Raw genomic sequence first — 25,613 nt, 5'->3', positions numbered from 1 at the left:
CCTGCCGAGTGCTGAGATTGCTTATGTGCACCTCCACAACCGGCTCGCGTCCTTTTTTTTTTTTTTTTTTTTTTTTTTTCATCTGTCAGTACACTGGGATCACGTCCTTATTTTATAGATAAGAAAATGGACCCTGGTGTGGTGGCTCACGCCTGTAATCCCAGCACTCTGGAGGCTGAGATGGGAGGATCCTTGCGAGTTCGAGACCAGTCTGGGCTACAAAGTGAGCTCAAGGCCAGCCTAAACTACATAGCGAGACCCCGTCTCAAAAAAGACAAAAGGAGAAAAAAGAAAGAAAAAGAAAATAGAGGGGTTGGAGATTTAGCTCAGCGGCATAAGCGCCTGCCTTGCAAGTCGTGAGTTTGATCCCTGGTACCGATAAAAAGGAAAAAGACCAAAAAAAAGCAAGAAAAGAAAAAGAAAATAGAGGTTCCTGGCCCGAGTAGAGTACTCTGGTTCCGTGTGACTGAGAAACACTATCTTCAGGGGGATGAATGCTGGAATCAGAATCGTCCTTTAAGAATCAGCTCCGGAGCTAAGGTGCTGCAAAGCTAGGAACCCCGAGACGAAGCAGGTGGTGCTTGGCTGGAAATTAGGACGAGGTCAGTGTGGAATCGCTGTTTCCAGCCCACCACCGAATTGAAACAGGCTGATACCATAACAAATAAGGTAAATTTACATGTATTTGCTGTATATCTCCTGTTAGCCTCAGGAAACCGTTATCGCCAACTTGTAGATGAGAACACTGTAGCATCGAGAGTACAGCAAAAGAGCGATTTAGGGCTAAGGGACTGGCCAAAAGTGTTTCCTCAGCTGAGCATGATCATCTGATGGGACCCAAGCTTCTCCCTAGAGGATGAGAACCAGCAGCAGTCTAAGTGGGAAGGACAGAGGATCCGCTTCGCCCCCTACTGGCCTGAGCTTCATAGCGCAGCAAGAAGGATGATAGCCAGAACGCCGACAGTACCCGTAGGTGCCCAAAGCACGGAGGCAGGGGGCTGCTACGTGGGCGGAGCCATGGCGCCGCTTCCCTCCACAAGAAGTTTTTTTTTTAATGCATGATGAGGGGCTGTGAGGTCAGTGCCTCAGGACTGGCAAAGACCCATATACTCCAAACCAGCCACTATTTATTGGGTTGTACAATGAGTGTATGCAGTGACAGGTGGGGCTAGCGGACTAGTCCTGGTGGGCAGAAGATTTAGAGGTCGATGACCCTGCAGGCAACCGATAAACCTGGAATAACTCAAGAGGGTGGAGATGGGTAAGACTCGACAGGCTGCCGGGTCCTGGTTAGGGTTTACTGCTGGTAGCATGGAAGCGACTTTAGAGCAGCACCTGGAGGACACAATGAAGAATCCATCCATTGATGGAGTCCTGTGTAGATTCACAAGGGCTTAATTGGGGTTGCCGTGGGACTCTGTCAGATGAGCATGCTGGCTCAGCAAGCAGCTAAACTGACCTCTGGCCCCACTGATATTTCTGTGGTGTGTCTAGAATCAGATAATGGGATCATTATGATCCAGAAACATGATAGCATCACGGTGGTGGTGCACAAAACAGCCTCTTAAAGTGTCCTGTCAGTTCTTCAGCACCCCTTTGTTGAGACTCAGTCCTGTCTGTTAGTGACCTTGTAAAACTATTACAGTTCTATTGGTTAGGCTCTTCTTGTGAAGTGCACTGGGCATTTTTCTATTTACTTTAGAATAAGTTGCTTTTTAACCAACCTATCAAGATATTAGTAGAAAAAGATCACGTTTTGAGGCAGCAGGTCCAGGTTACTTTGTATATAGAATTTTACATTCAATAAATCTGTGTAGAGGGGGAAGAAAGAGGGTGGAGATGATTTTATGCTAAGATCGTCCTCTGGGGTATTTTTCATTTTAGTAGATTTAGTTTAGTCTTAGTGCGAGAGGGTGGCCCATCCCAGGGGCTAATGGGAAGTCTCAAAAAGGTGATCCTATAATCCCAAACCTCCATTTTTCCCTTAGGAAAGGATGTGAAATTAGCCATACAAGTCACTTCTGTCTGCGACGAGCAGAGCGCCCGAGGCAGGACCTTCCTAGTTAGCAGCAGCCTCCCTATAGAGAGCGGCGCACGCAGCGGACAGTAGGCAACAACTACCCGCAAAGCTCTCTACCTTGCCCTTGGGAGGTAGGCACCCCCTCATTGGCTGAAGACTGGAGACAGCGTGGTCGCCTGGGAAACAGACCGCTCTCCTAGAGTGAGAGGGCGGGACTTCCGAGATCTGTCAGCTAGAGGCAGGATTTCCGCATGGCAGGAGTGTGCGGAGGCGGGACTTCCTGCGACCGGCCGGTGCACCTAGTAGCTCAAGCTACCGCAACTACTTCCCCTTAGGTCGGCAGCCAGGATGGCTCAGGCCCAAGGCCGCCTGTGGTTGGAGAGCCCTCCTGGGGGAGCCCCTCCTATCTTTCTTCCATCGGACGGGCAAACAGTTGTCCTGGGCCGAGGACCCCTAACCCAGGTTACGGACCGGAAGTGCTCAAGGAACCAAGGTGGGTGGGGGCAGGATCTGCTCCGGGAGCTGGTGCAGTTATCCAGGAAGGGAACTGCGTGGTGCAGCCAGCCCTGACGTTGAGAGGTGGCTTCTGTGTGGTGGGGAGAGGAGGAAAGGTTGTGCCTCAACTGGAACTAGCCAGGTCCTTGAGAATGAAGCCATTCCTGGGAATATTGTCACTGGGCCAAGGGAGATACTTGCAGACTTTCTGCAAGCCCGAAAAAGGTCACCACCCTCGTGAAGATATGGTCCTATGGAGGACCAACAAATATGTTAGGTAGAATGGCCCGTACCAGGACAAGCGCAGGATCTGCATCTATCCACACTTTGTCTGAGATGCCGCCGGTTTAGTAGATACAAATATTCGTCCTGGGGCTGGAGATGAGGCTTCAAGATAGAGCCCTGCGCGAGACCTTGGGTTCAACCACCATCCCCTTGGGCGCTGGGATCAGTGTCAGGCAGTCCTAAGAAATCTGCTTACTGCGCATCAAAGACCCACTCCCATTTAGAAATCTGCTGCTTCCTACTTCCTGCTCCCTCCGGAGTAGATGGTGTGGCTCCATCAGCCCGCAGTAGTGAAGAAACTAGGTACACATAGGTGCAAATCTTGACTTTACTCCTTCACTCCCCAGTGGAGCTGGTTGCAGATCCTGAGACGTGGACGGTAGCAGTGAAACAGGTACCAGGGCTTCTGCGAGGGGAGCAAGGCCCAGGGGTGGTATGGGGAGGAATCCAGGCCAGCAGGGAACATTAGAAACGTCTGACTGGGCTGTGCACGGTGGCATCCAAGCTAGCCCGGAGGCCAAGGCAGGCAAGTTGGAGGCCAATCCGGACAATTTAGTAAAACAGTATCAAAAAATTTTGGAGGGTAGGGCAGGGCATGGTGACACAGGTCTGTAATCCCAGCATAAGGTTGAGGTAGGAGGATCACCATGAATTCAAGGCCGGCTTGGGCTGCATAATGAGTTCAAGACTGGCCTCAAATACATAGTAAGATCCTGTCTCAACAAAGAAAGGAAAAAAGGCTACCTAGGGATGCAGTGCTTGTCCATGAGATATGCTCTTGGTTCAATTCTCCAGTCCCAGAAAAGAAACAAAAACTATTGTTTTTTGATTGGCTGAGAGGGAAGGGGATGTGCCCGAGTAAAAAAAAAAACTTTCGCCTACTTCAGTCAGGGGTCTACTGTCCCCTTTCAGTTGGGCAGGACTGGAAGCCTGTGGCCTTTCCAAGTCCCTGATTGGTGGTGCACAGTGAAAAAGTGGGACTAGTTCTGATTACTAGGTTTAAGGAGCAAGTTTTGCCTCCACGTATTTGATTGGAGGAGGTTTCCATAAGCTGGATGCCAATGCCAGCCCCTTTCTCTGCAGCTGGGAGTTAACCCTTCTACTGCTGGGTCCCAGGAGTTGAAGCCGGGGTCAGAAGGCTCTCTGAGGTTGGGGGACACACTGTATTTAGTCAATGGCCTCCACCCACTGACCCTGCGCTGGGAAGAGACCCCCATACCACGATCCCAGCCAGATACTCCACCTGGCACTCCTCCACCGCCCCCAGATGAGGAGCAGAAAGAGGAGGAGGACAACGAGCAGCAGAAAAAGCGGATGCGAAAGTCATTCCCTGGCTGGGAGAATTTGGAGAAGCTGCTGGTGTTTGAAACACCAGGGTTGAAGTCCAGGGGCAAGGTGAGAGCCCTCCCAAGATACTGCCCTAGACTGCAGCTCCAGTCAGACGCCCAGAATGCACACGGCATAGTCCCTGGCAAGCAGCTGGCAGCCAAAACAGCTTTGTTTCTGTTTATATTTTTGTGATCATAAACCTCTGAGGTGGCAGGGTAGGGTAATGTGCCCATTTTAAAGACCAGAGAAGTAGGGGCAGAGACACTGGTGTGGCAGGAGGTCTGTGGTCAGAGGTGTCAGGGCTATATGTCCCCTGTGCCACATCCTTCCACATGAAACAAGGCCCAAAGACTTAGTTCCTCATCAGTAAACTTAGGGTAACCCCTGCCTCACAGGATTGGTGCACATCTGCCTGTGAGTGGGCAGAGGTGACATGCTGCTCTTTGGTGTTTTCATGACCTCAGGTAGCTGCCTTTGATCTAGATGGGACCCTCATCACCACCCGCTCCGGGAAGGTCTTTCCCACAGGCCCCAGTGACTGGAGGTGAGGAGGGGCGGCCACAGGGGTGAGTGAAAGCTGGAGTCACCTGCCGCTCATCTGCTCACCTGCCACTTCCACCGCCCTAGGATCTTGTACCCGGAGGTCCCAAGGAGGCTCCAGCAGCTGGACACCGAAGGCTACAAGGTGTGTGTGTATGTACGGTGCACGTGCATGTGCACGCAGGGGCCAGCCTGTGCTAGGGCCCTGCTGACCAGCCCTGGGTGACACTATGTGCTCCCCAGCTGGTCATCTTCACGAACCAGATGGCCATCGGGCGAGGGAAATTGCGAGCAGAGGATTTCAAGGCTAAGGTGGAGGCCGTGGTGGAAAAGCTGGGTGTCCCCTTGCAGGTGCGGCTGAGGGGTGGTTCCTGGGGGCTGCCCAGGGTACGCGCTGAGAGAGGCCGGGACAGTGTGACCTACCCTCCACACACAGGTGCTGGTGGCTACACATGCAGGCATGTGCCGGAAGCCTCTAACAGGCATGTGGGAGCATCTGCAGGAGCGGGTGAGTCCCTGTCCCTTCGCCTCCACGCCTGGTCCCGACAGTGCAGCCAGCACATTCTAGGCATTGGCACGCAAAGGCAGGACGCTGGATCGCTGCAGTCAGTGCCCAATTCACTCGTGCATTCATTTGTTCACCCCTTCATGTGTGCGATTGTTCAGAGACCCACTAATACCCTGAGCCAGGAAAGCCCCTTAGCATGCAGGCCCTGCGAGCGTGGCCTAAGTGCGCAGGCTAGCGTTGACCCTGAGAACGAGGCTAGGTAAAGCTGCTCGGTTCCAGCCCCGTGGTCAGGGACGGCCTCTCTGTGCTATGTACTGGACCCAAACAAGGAGAGGGCAAGAACTAGGTGAGGCCGCGGCAGGGCAGGGCAGGGCAGGGCAGGGCAGGGCAGCAAAGGCAACTCAGAGCTGCCAGAGGGGGAACGGTGCCGTCTAGTGGCCGTATGGGGAATGGCGGGCACAAACCAGGCCGCGCCTCTGGGCAGGGTCAAGGGGTGGCACTGGAAGATGCTGGTGCAGGGTCTGAGCCAGGTCGGGTACAGGGCAGAGCAGTCGCCTGGCGTGCTGTGGGAAGGCTTCACACCGTCTCTCTCTCGTAGGCCAACGAGGGTGTGCACATCTCCCTCAGCGACAGCATCTTCGTGGGAGGTGAGCAAGCGGGAGGGCGGGGCTGGGACCCCACTGAGTTGCTGGTGGATGAGGGGGGCCTCTATGTGTTCCAGATGCTGCAGGCCGCCCCGCCGACTGGGCACCTGGGCGGAAGAAGAAAGACTTCTCCTGTGCAGACCGCCTGGTGAGCCCCAGCCTACCAGTCCCCAGCTGTCCCCGCTGACCCTTGCTCTCTGCCTGACCCATCCCTCTGCCTGCAGTTCGCCCTCAATCTTGGCCTGCCCTTCGCCACCCCCGAAGAGTTCTTCCTCAAGTGGCCAGTGGCCCGCTTCGAGCTCCCAGCCTTTGACCCGGTCAGCAGTGGGGAGTCTGGGCGGGGCGGGGCCCGGTAGCCAGAGGGTACAGGGTCTCACACCCCCTGTCACCACCAGAGGACTGTCTCCTGTACTGGGCCGCTCTTCCTCCCCGAGACCAGCACCCTCCTGCACGTAGATCCAGAGGTGGTGGTCGCTGTCGGATTCCCCGGGGGTGAGACGCCTGGCCCTGCTGCCCACTGACTCCCACCCCCGTCCCCCATGCACCCACTGACGTGTGCCCCCCCCCCACAGCCGGCAAGTCCACCTTCCTCCAGGAGCATCTGGTGTCCGCTGGCTACGTGCACGTGAACAGGGTGCGTCTACCCCCATCCCACACGCCGTGCCCTGCACTGTCCTTTCCTACCCCTCTGACCTCCACCCGTGCCCCAGGACACGCTGGGCTCTTGGCAGCGCTGCGTGAGCAAGTGCGAGGCCACTCTGAAGCAGAGGAAACGCGTGGTCATTGACAACACGAATCCGGACGCCGCTAGCCGGGCCAGGTACTGGGGTCACTGGAGGGGCTGTCCAGAGAGGGCAGGCAAGAGGCCTGGTGACAGCCAGCAGCTTCCCTACAGGTACATCCAGTGTGCCAGAGATGCAGGTGTCCCCTGCCGCTGCTTCCTCTTCACAGCCACACTGGAGCAGGCTCGACACAACAACCGGGTGAGCTCCCTCACGCCCCGCCCCGTCCTGCCTGACCACGCCCCATCCCGCCTAGCCATGCTCCTGACTGCTGCACCTGCATCTCCACAGTTCCGGGAGCTGACCGGCTCCTCACACGCACCAGTGTCCGATGTGGTCATGTTCGGCTATAGGTGAGGCTGCTGGGCGATCTGGCAGGTGCTGGGCAGGCAGAGCCAGGCCTGCTTACCCTCACTGCCCCCTCTGCCACCAGGAAGCAGTTCGAGGCCCCAGCACTCTCCGAGGGTTTCTCAGAGATCCTACAGATCCCCTTCCGACTGCAGCTAGAGCCACGGCTGGAGCAGCTATACCGCCAGTTCTCCGAGGGCTGAGCCCTAGCCCGGCCTGGCCCTGCACAATAAAGGCTATTTCCTGCAAGCCCAGCCCCTGTCTTGCTGGAGGGTGGGTGTCTTGGGGCTGACACTCGGGCCTGAGCCAGGCCAGGAGAGAGAAGGCTTCTGTGCCTTGTTCTGCTGATGGAGCCTTTGGGGACAGGAATAACAGATCTTGGTGGGACCTCCAAATGATACAGGGGAATGAAACTCCCATCCTACTTTGTCTGGTACGAGTTCATGTTCTCTAAAATCGAAGAATGAATTTTACGAACAGAGGTTAAGAACAGAATATACTTATTGAGAGAAAGCAAGCTTCTGTCTCAGAGAAACAGAAGGGGTTCCAAGCAGGTTGCCAGGGATTCTAGGGCACATACAGGACATCACACATCCCTCCCTGGTGTTGATGAGACACACAGGCTTCTTACCACCATCCTCTGCTTGTCACAGTGGAGACAGCCCAATCACGTCACCTGCAGCACCACACTAAGCCACCTCCCCTGTTCAGACCCCGCAGTCCAGTCCCCTGGGAGCCTTGGTGGCCAGCCCAGCCCCCAGCACAGCACTGGGCAGATAGCACAGGTGGTAGCTAGTGTTTAAAAAGCTTTTATTGGGAAAAACAAAGGCTTTGAAACACAGGAGAGGGCACGTCCTCCGAGGCCTCAGACCCCAGGAAAGCCTGCCCTCCTGGTCGTCCACAAACAAGAAGGTGGTTTTGGTCCCCAGAAACCCCTGCTAAGAAGCATCTGACCTGGGAGCAGAAACACCGTGGGAGGGATAGGCCTGACAAAGCACAGGCCCCCACACGTGCTGCACCTATCAGGCCCCCAGGGAACTGGGAAGGGCATCCAGACTTAAGGGTGCTAACCCTTCTCTGCCCATGGGGACTGCAGTGCCTCACTCTGGTCATCCCAAGGCCCAGGTCACCCTCCTTCCTGACACCCTGGTGGGTCCAAAGGTCCATCTGCACTCTATAACATGGGGGCCACTCACCAGTCTCTGCTGGGGCCTCATCAGTGACTCCTAGAAGGCCTGGCCTGGGGCTCTACCCGCCCATCTGCCAAGGAAGTGGGAAGAGTTAGGTCAGCGTGGGGCAGAGGCACGGACCCTGGGGCACCGGGGCGGGCCTCACCCCTCGCTGCTGCTGCTCCTGCTCCAGGTTCTACTGCAAGACCTGCTGCTGGTTGGCTAGGACTCGCTGGACACTGCTGAGGAAGCCGCTCTGGTCATGGGGGATGAGGCCCACGAACATCTCCTCCTCCGAGGAGTACAGCAGCATGAGCACGCGCATCTCACAGAGGGCCATGTTGGGGGAAGTGCACGCAGCCGACCTGGCAGGCATGGAGGTGCCTTGGGGCTGGGGCCCTGTCCCACAGCCCCACCACTGCCACCAGCCTACTGCAGCCCCACCTAGAGGACATGGATGCAGGCTGAGAGTGACAGTGGCCCAGGACCAGCAGGTTTGCCAGTGACCCAGGAAGTGGCACCAAGTCAGCCACCAGTTCCCATCCCAAGGCCCAAGGCTGGGACGCTGGCCCCCAGCGACTTCTGCCAGAGGCGAGGAGGTGACACCACAGGAGACAGCACTGGCCCCAGCAGTCCTGTCAGCATCAACACAGGTCTCACAGGCAGGCCTGGTACTTGGGAACAGTGACAATGACAGCTGACCAGGGGCTCTGGAAGATGGGCCTTATGGACCCTGCACAACAGCCTCCCTCTCGCCTTACAGAGAGGAAACTGAAACCAAGGGTGGGAGGGGCTTGAAGGCCTCCAAGGCCAGAAGCCAGGGTCTCAGGAGAAAGTCATGCCTGTGTCACATATGGCAAGGCCACATCCTCACATGCACAGCCAGGCAGACATCGAAGGGAGGCAGGGCAGTGGCACTGAAGCCAACCCTGCCTGTGCAGAGGGTACCAGGCCCAGACCTGACAGGCACCAGGTACTTGGGGGGAAAAAGAGGTGGCAGGGGGTAGCAGGCGCCCTGGAACTGCGCAGCCTGCTACACACACCAAAGCCATCCTGTTTTCAATCTGCACCCTGGGGTTAGGATAGTCCTGGGCTCAGAAGTCCCCAGGAAGCAGCACAGCCCCAGGCTCAGGCCTGCCCCAGCCACCCTGCCCCAGCACTCACAAAACCATTGTCCATGACTCGGCTCAGGCTCTTGAGCGTCTCCAGGTCCTTGGTGAAATGGAACTGCACAAGGCACAAGTTTTGGAACAGTGGCACCAGCATGGTCTGCGGGAGGCAACTGATGCTGTAGGTCCCCCTTGGCCCTGATAGCACCCAGCTCCCAGCATCCTCTTGGGCCACTTCCCGCACTCTGCCACTCACTAGTAGCTGCTTCGGGATAAGCTGCAGGTACAGGTCCCTCGGCCACTGCTCAGTCCTCCTGGGGGACAGAGGAGAGCATCAGGCAGGCCCTGGGAGACGTGGCCGCCAGCCCCAGCCTGGCACTCACAGGATCTCACCTTGGTTCACGTAGATGTGTGACAGAAGCCACCTCTTGGACGGACTATTGGGCTCAGGGCTGGGCTTTAGGGAACAGGGAGACGAGACCTCAGGAAAGGGGGTCGCCACAGGCCAGCTACTCACACAGCCAGGTCAGTGCCATATGCTGGCCCCAGGTCCCCAGGCTGCCCGGGGCTCACCTCCTACCACTCCATGATTCCACTCCATGCCAGGAACTTATTGTTGATAACCTGAAGGGCCTGAGTGGACACCACCAGATCCCATTGCCTGTGGGAGGAGCGGCAGATGGGCTGGTGCCGGGAAGGACCCTGCCCACTGGCTGGTCTCTGCCTCATGTGCATGCAGCCCACACCTGCTCTTAGTGCAGGCAGTCCTGGCACACTGCTGACACTGCCAGGGATGCAGAGGTGTGGAGCAGCAGGCTGGCCACCACCCAGGGACACAGAGCCAGCCCCAGCCCACACCGTGCTCCCCCAGTGGGTGCGGGGCAGGCCGCGGCAGCCCACACACCTGCTTGCAGGCGGTGATGACCTGCCGTAAGGCTCTGACGAAGCCACTCTGGTCACTGGGGATGCAGCCCATGAAGATCTTCTTCTTGGACGAGTAGACTATCAGGACCACGCGTACCTCACAGGGGGAGATGTAAGGGAACAGCAAGCCGGCCTGTGGGAAGAACAGCACTCAGTGCCCCCGGTGGGGCTCCCCACTCCCGTTAACTGTCCCCCCCAGCACCAAGGCCAAGACACAGCCCTGAAGGTGAAGACTGTGGTTGGGGCAGGTGTGTTGGCATAATCCTGTAACCCTAGCACTCGGGAGGCTGCAACAGGAAAGTCCCCATGCGTTCCAAACCAGCCTGAGCTACACAGTGAGACTCTGTCTCAAAAAGCCCAAACATAAAACCCCAAAACATAACAAAACTGTGGCCTAATGAAGGGCACAAAGGTATCCTTCCCTCAACACTTCTCCCTGCAGGACCCAGGAACACAGAGCTCAACACCTCCCCTTCCTGCAGGGCCCAGAAGCCCTAAACCTACCCCACCCCAATGCCAGCCCTGTGCCGCTAAGCCAGGGCCACATCCACTGCCTACACCTGGCCCCACTCTTCCTGGAGAGAACAGCAGCCCCTGAGCTGGGCTGCAGGCTGCCCACAGGCTCTGCCACCTCTTAGCTATGTGGCCGAAGGGAAGTCATCGCCTATTTTAGGACCCAGGTGGGCCCATCTGTAAAATGGCAGCAGTGCACACAATAGGTGTTGCATAAATGCTCCCTGAGCTACGAGGGCGCTCCCCATGGAAACCAGGCAGATCAGGGCCTGACAAGATGCCAAGCATCTGGACAAAGGTGTATCCCTGCCGCCCCACTAGCCGCCTCCTGACACTGCTCAGCACTGCCACCCCAGCTTTTAGTGCTGAGGCCGAAAGGTCTGTTCTGGCCACACTGCACCCTGTGGGTGACCCTGAAGATTACTAGCCATGGTGTGTCCAGACCCCAGGGAGCAGCAGCCACATAGACATATAGGTCTTGGCAAGCATGGCGTCCTTAGATGGGGCAGCTGAATCTAGGAAAGAATTGTCCCAAAAGGGACCCAGGACTGGCCACAAGCCCAGAGCCAAGTCCTCTGCGCACTGTGAGAGGACTCCATGACTCCTCCCACCTCCAGTGTCGATGTCGCTCCCGGCCGGCAGGAAGGACACACGACAAAGTCTGGCAGTGGACAACCTTTTCTTTTATTTTCCTTCTCCGTACAGCCTGCCCTGGGATCGCTCCCAGCCGAAGCCTCCTTTGGTCCGCTCCCCGCGGCTCCTTCTGGGCTTCTACTTCCGGGCTTCTTCTTCCCCCCCAGGGGTGGCACCAGTATATATACGGATACAGTGTCCAATCATGTTAAAGTAAGCAAGGCAAGCTGATTGGCTAACATCATCAGTTGCCAGGCAGACTATATTGTTGAGCGGGTTGCTTACGCGGTAAGCAGGAAACTAACGTGCTCGATGGGAGGGGTAATCTACCTCAGGCTTTACTCTTTACTACAGGCCTCACGTCCGCCAAGTGAGGCGACCGGGCTCGGGGCTGCGGCTCCCAACATCTCCCCCTTTTTTATTTTTTTTATAAATGTGCGCATCGTAGCCCTTCCTGGACTGGGTGCAGAGGCTTATGCCCTATGCGTAGGCCCACCGTAGGTCCTTGGCTTAGACCCTGGTCGGCCATCCCATGGTCTGCCAAGGCCCTGAGGCCCTCGTCCTTTTTCTAGGGCCAGGCACAAACTGGACGGAACCTGGATGCACACAAGCTTGCACTCATTTCCTCTCCGTAAAGAAATCCCCTCGGAGAGAAATTTAGACCTGGGCAGCATCTAACAGTCCAGCGGCTTACGTGCAGGATGGGGTAGGGCCTGGCTTAGGTTGAGTCGCACCGGGGGAGTACGCTCTTACCCGTCATTGACTCTCCTACCCAGCTATGTCATAATTTTTTAGAGGAGGAGTGTGGGAAGCTCACCACCCCTAGACTCGGTCGTAGGCTAGGCGAGCGAGCCATGCATATGCCTGAGGATCTTCTTGTCCATTTCGGGCTACCGCTATTTCTATTCATCTTGTTGGTTGGTCTGTGATGGATCTCCGGTAGGGCAGGTCTGATCTTCAGTCGAGGGCTTTGTCGCCCGTGTCAGTCTCTCCGGTACCCACAGTGGTTCTCGTCCCGATTCCTGTGGGAAAACACAAACCGCGCCTCGGTTCCAGCTGACCACTGGATCCGGGCCCATCCATTGTCCTGTCAGGACATCTTTCCACTTCACCCACCCTTTATGGTTGGGGGAAGGGTTGCAGTGCTCCACGGCTGGGGAGCAATTATCATTATTTAAATTTTAAAAATTGTGTGTGAATAGTGCCATGGATAATCGTGCCTTTGGGGCCAGGCCTTGGCCTACTCCCCCTTTTTGTTTTTGTAAAATTTCTTTGAGGCTTCTATGAGCCCTCTCAATGATTCCTTGACCTTGGGGATTGTATGGGATACCATGTTTTAATTGAACCTCCATCATTTTGCAGAACTCATTGAAGGCTTTGCCTATATAGGCTGGTCCATTATCAGTTTTTAATATTTTTGGTTTGCCCCATGCGGCCCAAGCCGCCAGGCAATGATTGATCACATTAGACACTTTTTCACCTGTTTCTGCTGTTGCGAATATGACGTGAGAACAGGTGTCTGTGGAAACATGAACATATTTAAGAGTCCCAAAATCCTGTATATGTGTGATGTCCATCTGCCAAACATCACCAGGGATCAAACCTCGAGGGTTTACTCCCATCGGTATGGCAGGTTTGTATGTGGCACAGGAGTCACATAGTCGCACGATATCTCGTGCATCTGCTCTGGAAACATGGAAATGGTTTGCTAGTGTCCTGGCATTGACATGAAACTTATCATGGAAGGCACGGGCTCGCTCGATTGGTGTTAGTAAGGTAAAAATCCATAACGGGCGAGTGGCAGTATCAGCAGCCGCATTCCCCTGTGCCATGGGCCCCGGCAGGGATGTATGTGCTCTTATGTGGGTGGTGAAGACCTTATGGTGTCTGTTCTGAAGCAATGTCTGGATAGACAGGAACAGCCCAGCCACTGTGGAAGTGGATCTAATTAAACCGGCAGTCTCAAGCACTTGCATAGCATTGACCACATACCTAGAATCGGAGACAATATTAATGGCTTCTGAGAACCGTTCAAGAATCATTTTAACGATCTGCAGTTTTACCACCTGAGGCTGATCAGGTTCAAATTGTATGGTAACCGGGGGCTTGCCTAGGATCACATAGGCGCCTATCCCCGTCTTGGAGCCATCTGTGTATATTGTAGTTGCTGGGACTAATGGCTCAGAGGCAGTAACCTTTGGAAAAATTATAGGGTGCTGAGTGACAAATGACAAGATAGGGTCTTTAGGGTATTGATTGTTTATATCCCCATGGAAAACACATCTCAGAATGGCCCATGTATCTATGCAGGCAGCCAGGGTCTTGATCTGGCTGGCGGTATAGGGTACTCGGATGGCTTGTGGTCCTGAGCCAAAATGTTGGACAGCTCTATCATGCGCCTCAAGGGCCAATGAAGCGACTGCCTCCGGGTAATGCTCTATGACTTTTGCAGGTGAGACCTTAGGGTGTATCCACAGTAATGGTCCTTTCTGCCAAATCACCGCTGTGGGCTGTAGACTAGTCTGTAGCAAACAGACATCAAAGGGTCGCCCTGGTTCAATTCTGTGTAAGATAGCCCCACCTAAGGCTTTTTCCACTCTCTGTAAGGCAGCTCTTGCCTCAGGAGTGAGCCTCCTGTGGGAGGCTATATCTGGGTCTCCCTTTAGAAGGTCGAACAGGGGTTTGAGATCTGAATTTGGTATATGTAAATATGGCCTAATCCAATTAATGTCTCCCAATAGCTTTTGCATGTCATTTAGGGTCCTAACGCCATCCGTCCTAATGGTGACCTTCTGTGGAGAGACTAGCATAGGGGAGATTTTCGCGCCTAAGTAGGTCACCATTTCTCCTCCCTGAATCTTGTCGGGGGCAACATGCAGATTAGCTTGTCTCAGGGCCTCGACCAACTGGCCGAGCATATTATTTAGCATGTCTGGGTCCCTGCCGCTGAGCAAAAGGTCGTCCATGTAATGCACACATCTTATCTTGGGAAAGGATTTCCGTAGGGGGGCCAGTAGGGAATCAAGGTAAATCTGACACATAGTGGGACTGTTGGCCATACCTTGGGGCAGCGTTATCCACTCGTATCTGAGATCAGGGCTTTCTTGGTTAATGGTGGGTAAAGTAAAGGCGAACCTATGAGTGTCCTCTGGATGCAGGGGGATTGAGAAGAAACAGTCTCTAAGATCTATAACATAAACTGGCCAGGACTGAGGGATGGCTGAGAGAGCTGGCAGCCCCCTCTGGACCGCCCCCAGGGACTGCATCTGCGCGTTGACCGCCCTTAGATCATGGAGCAGCCTCCATTTGCCAGACTTTTTCTTAATTATAAAAATGGGGGTGTTCCATGGGGAGGTTGACGGCTTAATGTGTCCTAATCTAAGTTGTGTACTGACTATTTTTGACAAGGCTAATAGCTTCTCCTTAGGCAGGGGCCACTGAGGTACCCAAACCGGATCATTTGACCTCCAGGTGATTTTGATCGAAGTGGGTAGGAGAGCTTCTTCAGCGGCCCCTAAGAAAAACCCAGCCCTTGCCTACCTTTTTTGTTCTCTACTGGTATTGGGGATGTCCGACCCTGTAGGGCATTGCCCAAGCCTTTGCCGGGGGTATATCCCTGGTTCCTGAGTATATCCTTAGCCTGGGGGGAGCAGTTTGACGTAAGCGTGACATCCATCTGAGTGAGGATGTCCCTTCCCCATAGAGACACTGGCAACTGCAACACAAATGGTTGGAAATGGCCCTGATGACCCTCCTCATCGCACCAGAACAGGGTTGAAGCACTAACCTGAGGAGCTGACACCATCCCCAGGCCCTGCAGCGTGTTATCTGCAGTGTTGGTGGGCCAGTTGGAGGGCCAATCCTTTCTAGAGATAATGGAACGGTCAGCTCCTGTGTCTAGGAGCCCTGTTATATTCTTGCCATTGACCTTAAGTGAGAGCATGGGCCTTTTATCAAGTATTATATGGAGTCCCTCGAAGACTTCCCCTGAGGAACCGAAACCTTGACTTTCTCTAATTTTCTGCTTTGAGGGGAATCTCTTGTGGAGACTGGGGAGCAGCAAGAGCTGCGCTATCTTGTCTCCTTTATTGATTACCATAGTACCCACAAGAGATTGAACCATAATTTTAATGTGTCCTGTGTAGTCTGAGTCTATGACCCCCGGGACTACTATGAGACCCCGAAGGGCCGTGGAGGATCTCCCGATCACCAGACCCACGGAATTTTCGGGTAACGGTCCCTTAAAGGTGGTTTCAACCACTCGAACACCCATATCAGGCACTAATATAAGTCTGGAGGCGACACTGAGGTCCACACCTGCTGACCCAGGGGTGGCCCTTGTTGAAGGCTGCCATCCTGAGCTGTCCTGTCTCTGGGGCGGGGGCCCGCCTGTGAAGGGGGCCCCCTCTGGCCGTTTTTTGGCCCTCTAGCATCTCGTCCACAAATACGGTTGCCCTGAGCATCAAAGACCGACCTACACTCCTCAGCTTTGTGTGATCCCCTCTTGCATCGCCCACAAACATATGGTTCTTCATTCCTAGGGCGAGGCCTAGCATCTGCATTGTTTGGGCAATGACGTTTAATGTGTCCTGGCTCCCCGCAGGCAAAACACCCTTTAGCCTTACATTCCCCTTCTAACCCGCGAGGTCCCCTCTGCTGTACAGCCGCGGCCAGGAGAGCAGCCACTCCCGAGTTGGAGAGCGGCCCCCCTATCTCTCTACATATCCTAATCCAGGCGTTGAGGTCCTTGTTCTTATGAGGAGCTATCGCTGCCTTGCACTCCTTTGTACATTGCTCAAAAATCAGCTGCCTTACCAGCGGTCGAGCCACTCCCGGATCAGAAAATATCTTATCGGCAGCATCTTGCATTCGGGCCACAAAGTCAACAAATGGCTCTGTGGTACCCTGAATTATTTTTGAAAGACACAAGGAGGCTGTTCCGGCACCACTTACCTGCTTCCAGGCGCGGAGCCCTATGGCGTTGATTTGTTCATAGACAGCGCCGGGGAACTGAGTCTGATCATCAGCATGCCGACCTTCTCCCATAAGCATTTCCTTGTTCCACCCCCAGTTTCCCCGACTGGCGTTTCTCTCAGCCTGTTCTGCAGAGAACTCTGCGTACCAGGCTCGCCAATCCAGGTAACTACCCGAGGGCAGACACGCCTTTGCCAGCTGAATCCAGTCCGCGGGGGTGAGGGGCCCAGAAGACAGGTTCTCCAGCATGGCAATGGTGTAAGGCGCAGTCGGCCCAAAGGTTGTAACTGCATTTTTAAGTTCTCTAATCTGCTTTATCTCAAAAGGCTCCCATGCATTACGTCCCTGGCCCATAGCTACTTGTACAGGAAATATCCTGTAGGGGCCACTATCTATCCCAGGTGGTGGATGTACCTCATGAGACAAACGTCCCCCCTGCCAAAGCCGCCTGTAAAAATACCGACCCGCCGGTGGCGGAGCATAAGACGGCGGCCATGATTGGGCGGAAAATGGGGGCCCGTGCATCACTTCCTGTTCTGGCGAAGGGGAAGGGAGCTCCCGGGCGGCCGCCTCGCGGCGAGGGATCGCCTCCGGGAACAGCCCCCAAGGTGGGGCGGAAGGCTTCGCCTCCCTCTCGAGCCGGGGAGCGCTCAGGAGCTCTCCACTCCTCCGCAGACCAAGTTGAGCGGAGCGCAATTCACGGCGCAACGCTGGGAAAGAACCCTGCGACTCCTTATCGAGCGACTTAGGCTCCTGACAGCTGGTCTCTTTGGCCTCCTTGCCATTCAACTTTCCCTCGTCCTCGGAGTCAGACGACTCCGAGGCTAGAGCCCCGTCCTTCTCCTTAGCATCTTTGTTCCCCTTGACGGGCCCCTCTCGGGAGCTCCCCGACTGGGCCTGCTCAAATACCCTGCGTACTTTTGTAAGCTCTTGAGAGCTTTCTCCACAACCACCCTCGCTCTTAGTGTTGCTACCTAGCATGTTTCCCATCTTTTAATATGTTACTCACCGCGTGAGGCCCAAGGAATCCACCACTTACGCGTGAGCCTGAGGGGAGTCTAAAAGCCCTCAGAGCCCAGGCTTATCCCCAACTCACCTGTCTCGCAGCTCTGTACTGGAGCGTTGTCCGCTGTCACGTCTCGGGGGTGATCAGTCCCCATGCGGGCCACCAAATGTCGATGTCGCTCCTGGCCGGCAGGAAGGACACACGACAAAGTCTGGCAGTGGACAACCTTTTCTTTTATTTTCCTTCTCCGTACAGCCTGCCCTGGGATCGCTCCCAGCCGAAGCCTCCTTTGGTCCGCTCCCCGCGGCTCCTTCTGGGCTTCTACTTCCGGGCTTCTTCTTCCCCCCCAGGGGTGGCACCAGTATATATACGGATACAGTGTCCAATCATGTTAAAGTAAGCAAGGCAAGCTGATTGGCTAACATCATCAGTTGCCAGGCAGACTATATTGTTGAGCGGGTTGCTTACGCGGTAAGCAGGAAACTAACGTGCTCGATGGGAGGGGTAATCTACCTCAGGCTTTACTCTTTACTACAGGCCTCACGTCCGCCAAGTGAGGCGACCGGGCTCGGGGCTGCGGCTCCCAACACTCCAGCACCTGCCCACTTCCACAGCCCGACCTTCCTCCCCTCAGGGGACCAGGGATGCTACTGAGCCAGTGTCCAAAGCCGACAGCATGGCCCAGGGCCCGGGTGCTCACTTCCCAAGCCTCCTTCATGCAAACTCCATGCCCTCTGGCCACCTCCCAGTCCATGTTTATCAAGCATTCACTGCTGGCTAGAGTCATGGTACCTTTGACTTTTGTGTATATGGTATCAGGGATGTGATCCAGGGTCTTTGCACTGAACTACATCCCTGTGTGACATGGTATCACTGTGTCACACAGGCTGTGCTTGTACTTGCAATGCTCCTGCCTCAGCCTCCTACACTGTTGGCTATACATGTAAAGGCACAGTTTTAAGCACTATTCACAAATACCGTCCTTTCAGGAACCCAACCAAGTAAGGCCTACTGATAGCTCCACTTCACAGGTGAGAAAACCGAGCCATGGAGGACTATGCTTCCCTCATCTGCTCCTTTTCCTAGCCACACCCCTTCACCAGGGCCCTCCCCAGTGGCTGCATGATCAGAATGGCTTGGCACCAGTGTAGGGGCCTTGGGGCAGGGTAGTGTGGCGGGATGAGTTCCTTTCCCTGTGGCCTGCCAGGAGCCCCTCAGTCAGACTCTGTGTCATAGGCGGGACTACGGCGACACTGTTCCCTTGCACAGATGCTCCGCCCCAGCCCAGCCCACTCACGAAGCCATTGAGCATGATGTGGCAGAGCCTCTTGAGCGAGATGTAGTCTCTGTCTCAAAGAGGAACTGTGCCAGCTGGGAGTTGCGAAACAGGGGGCCCAGCGTGGCCTGGAGGAGAGGAGGCAGCTGGGTTACCACAGGGCAAGGGGTGCTGGGGGGCGTGAGCTGCACGGGCTGGGGCGGATCTCACCAGCAGCTGCTTCGGGATGAGCTGCATGACCAGCTTCTTCGACCACTGCTCCGTCTTCCTGGGGGGAGGAACAGGTGAGGGGACGTGGGGCCTGCCAGGCCGCCACCCTGCCACACGGGACACTCACAGGTTTTCGCCTTGGTTCAGGTAAACCTGGCAGGGCAGGGTCTGCTTCAGCTTCATCATGGAGTCAGAGTAGGGCCTGCGCCTCTGTGGGCACCAGAGGCTTCATGAGCTCAGCCTTGGGGTTGGACACAGCCCCAGAGCCAGCCAGACCCCGGAAGACCATGTGGCCCCACTCACCTCCTGCCACTCCAGGACGCCACTCCAGGCCAGCAGCTTGCCGCTGAACTGGTGCTGGCTGACAGCCAGCCCACCGAGAGAGAGCCTGGGTGAGGAGGGCCCAACGGGGCAGACCTGGGTTCTTTCCTACAGCAGAGGTGGGAGGAAACTGAGGCAGGGGACCTGGGGGGCCTGGCTGACCTCACCCATTCATGAGGGGACAGCCCAGGGCTCACAGCCCCGTCTGCAAACCCCCTGGACCCTGTCCAAACCCCTCACCGCAGGGGTCGGACGCCCCCCCACGTCCTTTTCCTGCACCTTGCATGTGCCTCCCTCTCAGGTGACACTGTCCCAGGCAGTCCTGACCACCCACTCCACCTGTACCTGAGGGCTAGGACACCTTTCAGCCCCAAGCCTGATGGGTTCCAGACCCAACTCAGACTCCAGCAAGGAAGTTTGCTGTACCACACTCAAACCAGCCCGGGCTGTACGGTCTCACACAGCGCCCCTGTCCCTGCAACACCAGGAACCCTTGTGGGGTGGCTTACTGAGCTCAACCCCGAAGTTCCAACTCCTGCTCTGGGTGGCCTCCTTGCTGACCCAGGGAGCCTGAGCCTGGACGCACAGGCAGTGCGGGCCGTCAGCTACATGGCTCTGCCTCCCCACAGCCGCTGCTTTCCCCAGGCTGTGCTTTCCTTTGGCCTTTTCCTTCTTAGCCCAACTTCCACTCAGCAGGGCCAGTCTGTCCCTCACTCTTTAGTTTCATTTTTTCAAATAAACTTTGCCACTGCTAAAAAAAAAAAAGACTATCAGAAGTATGTGTGAGGAGCTGCGGGTCCCTCACATCACACACTAGGAAAACCCCAGAACGGCCGGACAGCAAGCCCGCAGGTACAGATCTACTCAGGGGCAGCCCAAGCTAGCTTTTTAAAACCAGAGCCACCCCAAAGCAAACAATGGGAGGTTTCAGGGGAGCCTAGATGCAACCTCAACAGTAGGCACCCCCAGAAAAGAGTACAAGGGTGATTACCTTTAGTCTTTTTTTTCAACCTTTAGTCTTATTACTAGGGATTACTTCCTAATTTTCTTATAAGGCACACAAGATCTTTTGTCCAAGAATATAACAGATAGAAAATTCTTCTTTTGAGGGGGGCTCAAGAACAAAAACCTGGCATTGCTCTCCACCTGGACTGGGGGCCCTTAGTGAAAACGTGCTGTGTGATGTGTTGTAGGCGTGCAGGGCTGGGTGTCCAGGCAGGCATTGAGACCCATTTGCAGCTGCCCGCCTGGAAGGCTCAGCATCTAAGCAAATGCACCTGAGAACACTTGTGCCATCCAAGACTCATAATTTCAGTGTGCTTGGACCTAGGCTGTCCGGACTGCAAACATGCTTTTGGGACAATACACACGCACAGTCACACATGTATGCATTTACTGCCACGCACACCACTGACCGACATTCAGACCAGGGACAGCACAGGGTCCAACATAAGCTCCAGTGACTACGATTAAGCTCTGCTTGCCTGGGAGGGGATGCCGATAACTTAGGACCAGAGGGAGTTTGGGTAAGGCATCAGTTGCCACGCAGATACGTAAAACCAGAGGTACTGGCCAAACATAACGCACACCTGCAACAGGTTAAGAGCATCCTCGAAGAAAACCTTGCTGAAGTGTGTGTGCAGAAATTGTGTTACTTGCTACTTCCTGCACGGCAATGCGCAGTTGGGATTTGGAGAGAAGTTTAAAGCCTCCCAGTGTGTGTTTAAGAACCAAGGAATCGCTTCTGAATGACCAGATGGGAATGTTTACGGAAAGGAGAGGCAGGAGTGCCCGATAAGTTTGGGGTGCTCAGATTCTGAGCATGCTGCGGATCGGCAGGAGTTGGTTCGAGGCGCGAGCTGAGCTGCCTCTGCCAGGAACAAGATAGGGACAGCGGGGTGAGGAAACAAACCTGACACAAAATGGGGGCAAAATCTCACAGCCGGGCGAACCTGTGCATGATTGAACTCCGTTTGAAACGCCAAGACGCGCTTTCACTGCCCCAAGCAAACCTTTTCCAGATTTTCGAAAAGTATGTGCTTGCCTCAGATCTAGGGATGCCTGTGCAGCCTAAACTACCTACAAATCTGAACGTTTTACTTTTAAGGTCTGGGCTAAGGGCACTCCACGAAGGCATCCCACTGCTAGGCTCAAATGCGAATTCTGGGTGCACATGCCACAGTCACCCCTGGGGCACGGAAGAGCGCCCCTGGGTGCAACATGTGCAAAACAAGGAGCCCCCCTCCCCCGCGCACTTGCCGCTGTGCCCCACACCTCGTCCTCGAGTTCCAAACTACAGAAGAAACCAACTTTCCATTTGAAAAACAAGCCGTCCTCCTGCTCCCCACCCCGAGTTTAAGTCGAGTGGGCCGTGGTGTCAGGAATTTGTGCTCATCCTACCTCCGTAACCCCACCTTCCCACTGCCCCGCAGGAACGCATAACAAAGGGTAGAGCCTAGTGGGCACCACCGGGGAATTCCTGGGGCACCGGCACCGGGAGGCTCCCGGACCACCCTTCGGGACACCGCGGAGACCCAAGGACCGAGCGGACGCGAACTAAGGCGTGAGCCGGCTGACAGGTGACCGGACAGGTCCGTGGAAGGCTCTGGAAGAAGGGTGGGCGCTTACCATGGGAGGGACCGAGCGGGCCCGGATCCGCAGCGCCTGCGGGCTCGGAGGGCAGGGGGGCCAGGAGCGGGAGCGCACGGCACGCACCCTCAGAGGCCTCGGGGAGCGACGGCGACCCCCGAGCGTGCCCCCAGCGCCAGAGCGGCGCAGTGCGCGGCGTGGACTGACCATGGCAGGAGCGGGCTGAGCGGGCAGGAGTCGCGGCGGGCCACTGGGGGGCGGGGGACCTGCGGACTCCGCCGACAGAAGGACGCAGCGCGCAGCCTCGGAGGAGACAAGCTGAGCAGTGCCAAGCACGGAGCCGCGCCGCCGGCGGAGTCACGGCAGCCAAATCACTGCACAGCGCGGGGGAACCTGGCGCGCACCAATCGCGTCCGCGAGGGGGCGAAGCCAGGGCGTACCAGGGGGACGAAGGCGTCTCTGGAAAAGGGGCGTGTGAGGGAGGAAGGGCCAGGGGAAGACGCTGGGCCACTCCTCGACGGGGGAGGAGCTACGAGCTCGTGTCACACAGAAGCGATTTCGAGGGGCATGATGAGAGCGAAAGGCCGCACCAAAACGGAGGTGAAACCAGGGATACTCACGCGGAGCCGGGAGCTTACACCAAAAGACTACCCGTGAAAAAAAAATCCGTGGGAAAGTGGGGAGGACAGAATAATGGGTCTGCGGATGAGGACCCTCCAAGATGCCTGAGTATGTGGCTAGCATCACGCAAAATTTACGGTTTATAGGAGATGATGTGGCTATGTGGGTAAACAACTACAACTCCCAGCAGCCTTTACGCACCCCGGGTGGGGCTGGCTGTTTGCGAGATCCCGCTCCCATAGCCGCATGCCCATTGGTCACCGCCCTCAGCCCCGCCTACCGCTCCCTACTCCACTCCCTAGAGCCTGGCCTCTCAGGCACCGCAGGACGTTTTTTTGTTTTTTGTTTTTTTATCGGTACCCAGGATCGAACTTAGAACTGCGCGCTTCCAAGGCAGGCGCTTATGCCGCTAAGCTAAATCCCCAGCCCCCGCAGGACGTTTCTTGTAGTCGCTGCGTCGGTTCAGTTGAAGTGAATGTGTAGTTGTTACGCTTCTAAGAGTTTTGTTTCTCAAATGTGATAACATCCAGCCTTAAGAGTGGTTGAGTCACGAAAGTGAGCTTAATAAAATGTAAGAAGCAGTACTTGTTTGACACAATAACTATTCTTGTTATTCTTTCTTTAAAAAAAGAGAATCCCATTAGGGCTGGAAGTGTAGCTCAGAAGCAGAGTGAGCACCCAGCCTTCCGGAGCTGTCCCTGGGTTCTGTCCCTTACCGCAGAACACACAAAAATCCTATTATTAGTACCCGTCCGCTTTTGTGCTGGCCAGTGAGTATACTGCGATGGTCATACTATTCCAGCTCCCTCACCAAGCCTGGGTCTGTGTTCACAGTTGGTGATAAGTGTTAATTAAAACGAATGGAAGTCAGCTGGTGACCAGGAGAGTTTAGCAAGGGAAGTCAGGAAAGTGATCTTTGAGCAGCCTGCAATTAGAAAGGGTGGAAGAGTTTGCTAAAACGAGGGTAGAACAAGAACCAAAGCCGGCAAGTGAGCAGAAAGGAAGGAAGGAGCGCCTGAGGAAAGCGCTGGCCCCGCCTTGCGGAAGCGGTCCAGGCTTGGAGAACACAGCACTCTCACTGACACAGGGAACAAAATCATTCCCAGAATGCTCAGCACCACACAGTGCCTCCGTGGGGCCGGGACCCAGAGTGGCCTGCTGAGAAGGCAGTTAGACAGCAGGGTGAAGGACATGGGGACTGGACTGGCAGGGAAACTCTTTTTAGTCTGTAGGCTCCCTGGAAGTCTCACTGTATGTGAATATTGTCTGCTGGAGAGTTTAACATTTTGAAGACCCAGCTCTTTTTACAGGACCCTCCAGGTTCTGTGTTTAAAATCAACCAGTTAACAAGTGAAAGCTGGAGAGCCAAGAGAAGACTGACACAGCCAAGAGGACAGATGGGATGGATGGAGGCCGTCTGGCTGCAGTGGCAGTGATGGGACTGCTCAGTTTCACGGTGGATTTCCAAGCTGGGGCACAGAGGCTTGTGCAGAGACGGTGGGAGGGTGAGGAGAGGAGATGTCAATGGTTTTGCCTGTATAGCGATTGCACTAACTGAATGAAAATGAGAATTGCCATTTGTGGGAGGGTTGTTTTGAGACCAGGTCTCACTGTGTAGTTCAGACTGGACTTAAATTCATTATGTAGCCCAGGTGGCTTTAAACTCAGGCAATCCTCCTGCGTCAGCCTCCTGAGAGCTCGGATTACAGGTATGCACCACTACACCTGGAAACGCTGACTTCTTAGTGTTCTGGCTCCCAGTGTCCTTAGAATGAATGAATCTGAACCCCTTACTATGGCCCCGGCTGCCCTTCCAGGTGATCTCATGATCCCTACTCTTGCCTTCCTGCTTTCTATGTAATTAAGGTCTCCTCTTCCTTTAGATACCATCTGGCCTCACGTTTATACAATAGAGAGAAGTGTGTCAGGACACTCCAGGGTGGGCAAAATGGAAACTCACTTCAGAAGGGCAACAGTGACCCATACACACCCATGTTTGTGGTAGCAAAACTCAGTAGCTAAATCTTGTAGGCAGCCAAATATCAGTGATGGCAAACCTTTTAGAGCTTCCAATGACAGAAACAACCCACTGTGGCACGCCTGCCTTAGGTCTTCCACAGCTGCAACCTGTCATCAGCAATGAATGGGTAAAAACAATGTGGTATTCATACACAATGGAGTACTACTGTGCCATAAAGAGGGATAAACTTAAGTCATTTGTAGGAAAAGGGATGCACCCTGAGACCATAACGTTAAGTGAAATAAATCAGATTAGTGTGAATATCACGTTTCTTTTATATGAGAAACCCCAGGTAGAAATAAATCAAAGAGGGCCAGGGATTTACCTTAGTGGCATAAGTGCCTGCCTCACAAGCGCAAAATGGTAAGTTCGATCCCCAGTACAAAAGAAAGAAATCAAAGAGCAAAATAATAGCTGAATAACAGGAGACAGGCAGATAGATCTTCTGCAAATGACAAAAGGACCAAGACACTGGAGGAAGGGAGGGGTGGGGAAGGAGACATGAAAGGAGTTAAAGATGTGCTAGGCATATGCTCTAGATTCCCCATAACGAATGTAATCACATACCGCAACCGCATAGTAATAAAAAGTTTTTTTCAAGCCCTACACAGGGAAGCTCCCTGAAGCTAGTGCCTCTCCTATCCGTCAAGGTGAAAGTCGCTCTCTTTTAGCGCCAATTGTGTGGGCCGGTGACCACCATCAGGACTAAGCAGCTCCCATCGGCAAGGCAGTGCATGTCCCCAAGCCTGTGTATGTCAGGTGCCCTCAGTGTGACACCTTAAGCCCCTATCAAACTATGGAACCCTAACACAAAGAGGTGCTACCTGCAAAGCAGGTTCCCCACGCCAGAAAAGAGGCAGGAGGTGCCGGAAAAAAGCTGCTGGGTTAAGAGTGAGCCAAGCCCTGTTGGCTTCGTAAGTATCTTCCGGTTCCTGAGCACTCAGAACTTTAAAAACTGAGGTCACTCATCTGGCTTGTGAGTGTAGTTTATGAAGAAAATGATGTATGCTGACTCAGAGGCCAAGACTGAAAGCAAAGGTCTTGGTTCTAGTAGAGAAATGGGTGCAGGTGGCATTTAAAGTATTAAAACTGCCAGAAGTGGAGGCGTGTGTGTGCCTGTAATCCCAGCACTCGAGAGGCTGAGGCAGGAGGACTGTTGCAAGTTCGAGCCTGGGCTACAAAGTGAGCTCAAGAACCTGAACTGTAGGGACTGGGGATTTAGCTCAGCGTCATAAGCACCTGCCTTACAAGCAGGCAGTCGTGAGTTCGATCCCTGGTACCGATAAAAACAAAAAGA

General features: G+C 54.8%; 3 protein-coding genes and 1 pseudogene across 11 annotated transcripts; 2 read left to right on the top strand and 2 right to left on the bottom strand.

The window, feature by feature from the left end:
* The first annotated feature begins 21 nt into the window (after positions 1-21).
* Positions 22-2,133, top strand: LOC134476893 (ragulator complex protein LAMTOR5-like; annotated as a pseudogene).
* A 145-nt stretch (positions 2,134-2,278) lies between these two features.
* Pnkp (polynucleotide kinase 3'-phosphatase) lies at positions 2,279-7,200 on the top strand. 4 transcript variants are annotated; one of them, XM_013147897.3, is made up of 16 exons: positions 2,279-2,513; positions 3,148-3,194; positions 3,884-4,195; positions 4,594-4,673; positions 4,757-4,814; positions 4,913-5,020; positions 5,106-5,177; positions 5,776-5,824; positions 5,899-5,969; positions 6,046-6,138; positions 6,217-6,313; positions 6,394-6,455; positions 6,532-6,641; positions 6,706-6,804; positions 6,895-6,956; positions 7,037-7,200. In XM_013147897.3, exons 1-15 carry the CDS (start codon positions 2,369-2,371, stop codon positions 6,905-6,907), a joined length of 1,416 nt encoding a protein of 471 aa, XP_013003351.2. In that variant the 5' UTR covers positions 2,279-2,368; the 3' UTR covers positions 6,908-6,956; positions 7,037-7,200. The 4 variants fall into 4 exon arrangements, with proteins under 4 accessions (XP_013003351.2, XP_023418950.2, XP_003465544.2 ...); XM_003465496.5 differs by having other exon boundaries at positions 2,282-2,513; positions 6,717-6,804; XM_063253165.1 differs by having other exon boundaries at positions 2,373-2,513; positions 4,068-4,195; positions 6,717-6,804.
* Positions 7,201-8,199: 999 nt separating this feature from the next.
* On the bottom strand, positions 8,200-11,155 carry LOC134470314 (prostate tumor-overexpressed gene 1 protein homolog). Its single transcript, XM_063254020.1, is given in 8 exon segments — positions 8,200-8,211; positions 8,287-8,460; positions 8,462-8,485; positions 9,285-9,389; positions 9,486-9,543; positions 9,623-9,666; positions 10,134-10,286; positions 11,111-11,155. Coding segments are annotated over 8 exon segments (615 nt in total).
* Positions 9,871-22,289, bottom strand: LOC100722327 (PTOV1 extended AT-hook containing adaptor protein). 6 transcript variants are annotated; one of them, XM_063253158.1, is made up of 9 exons: positions 21,715-22,289; positions 19,069-19,194; positions 18,893-18,975; positions 18,766-18,823; positions 18,577-18,683; positions 17,370-17,460; positions 12,117-12,321; positions 10,134-10,286; positions 9,871-9,890 (listed from the first exon to the last, which is right to left on the bottom strand). In XM_063253158.1, exons 1-6 carry the CDS (start codon positions 21,883-21,885, stop codon positions 17,406-17,408), a joined length of 600 nt encoding a protein of 199 aa, XP_063109228.1. In that variant the 5' UTR covers positions 21,886-22,289; the 3' UTR covers positions 9,871-9,890; positions 10,134-10,286; positions 12,117-12,321; positions 17,370-17,405. The 6 variants fall into 6 exon arrangements, with proteins under 6 accessions (XP_063109228.1, XP_063109227.1, XP_063109225.1 ...); XM_063253157.1 differs by having other exon boundaries at positions 12,117-17,460; XM_063253160.1 differs by lacking the exons at positions 9,871-9,890; positions 12,117-12,321; positions 17,370-17,460 and having other exon boundaries at positions 10,154-10,286; positions 18,577-18,823; positions 21,715-22,284.
* Positions 22,290-25,613: the final 3,324 nt, after the last annotated feature.

The sequence above is a fragment of the Cavia porcellus genome, unplaced genomic scaffold, assembly GCF_034190915.1.
Source record: "Cavia porcellus strain 051 isolate PalLab524CR breed Dunkin Hartley unplaced genomic scaffold, mCavPor4.1 scaffold_7, whole genome shotgun sequence".
NCBI lineage: Eukaryota > Metazoa > Chordata > Mammalia > Rodentia > Caviidae > Cavia > Cavia porcellus.
Note: the sequence above shows the minus strand (reverse complement) of the source record. Positions and strands in the feature narration are given on the sequence as shown.

Bases quoted from the DNA above. Each gene is read 5' to 3' on its own strand.
- Pnkp (XM_003465496.5), top strand. From the start codon at position 2,369: ATGGCTCAGGCCCAAGGCCGCCTGTGGTTGGAGAGCCCTCCTGGGGGA. The intron at 5,825-5,898 runs GTGAGCAAGCGG...TATGTGTTCCAG, and splicing joins CGACAGCATCTTCGTGGGAG to ATGCTGCAGGCCGCCCCGCC. The intron at 6,314-6,393 runs GTGAGACGCCTG...CCCCCCCCACAG, and splicing joins CGCTGTCGGATTCCCCGGGG to CCGGCAAGTCCACCTTCCTC.
- LOC100722327 (XM_063253154.1), bottom strand. From the start codon at position 14,565: ATGCAGTCCCTGGGGGCGGTCCAGAGGGGGCTGCCAGCTCTCTCAGCC.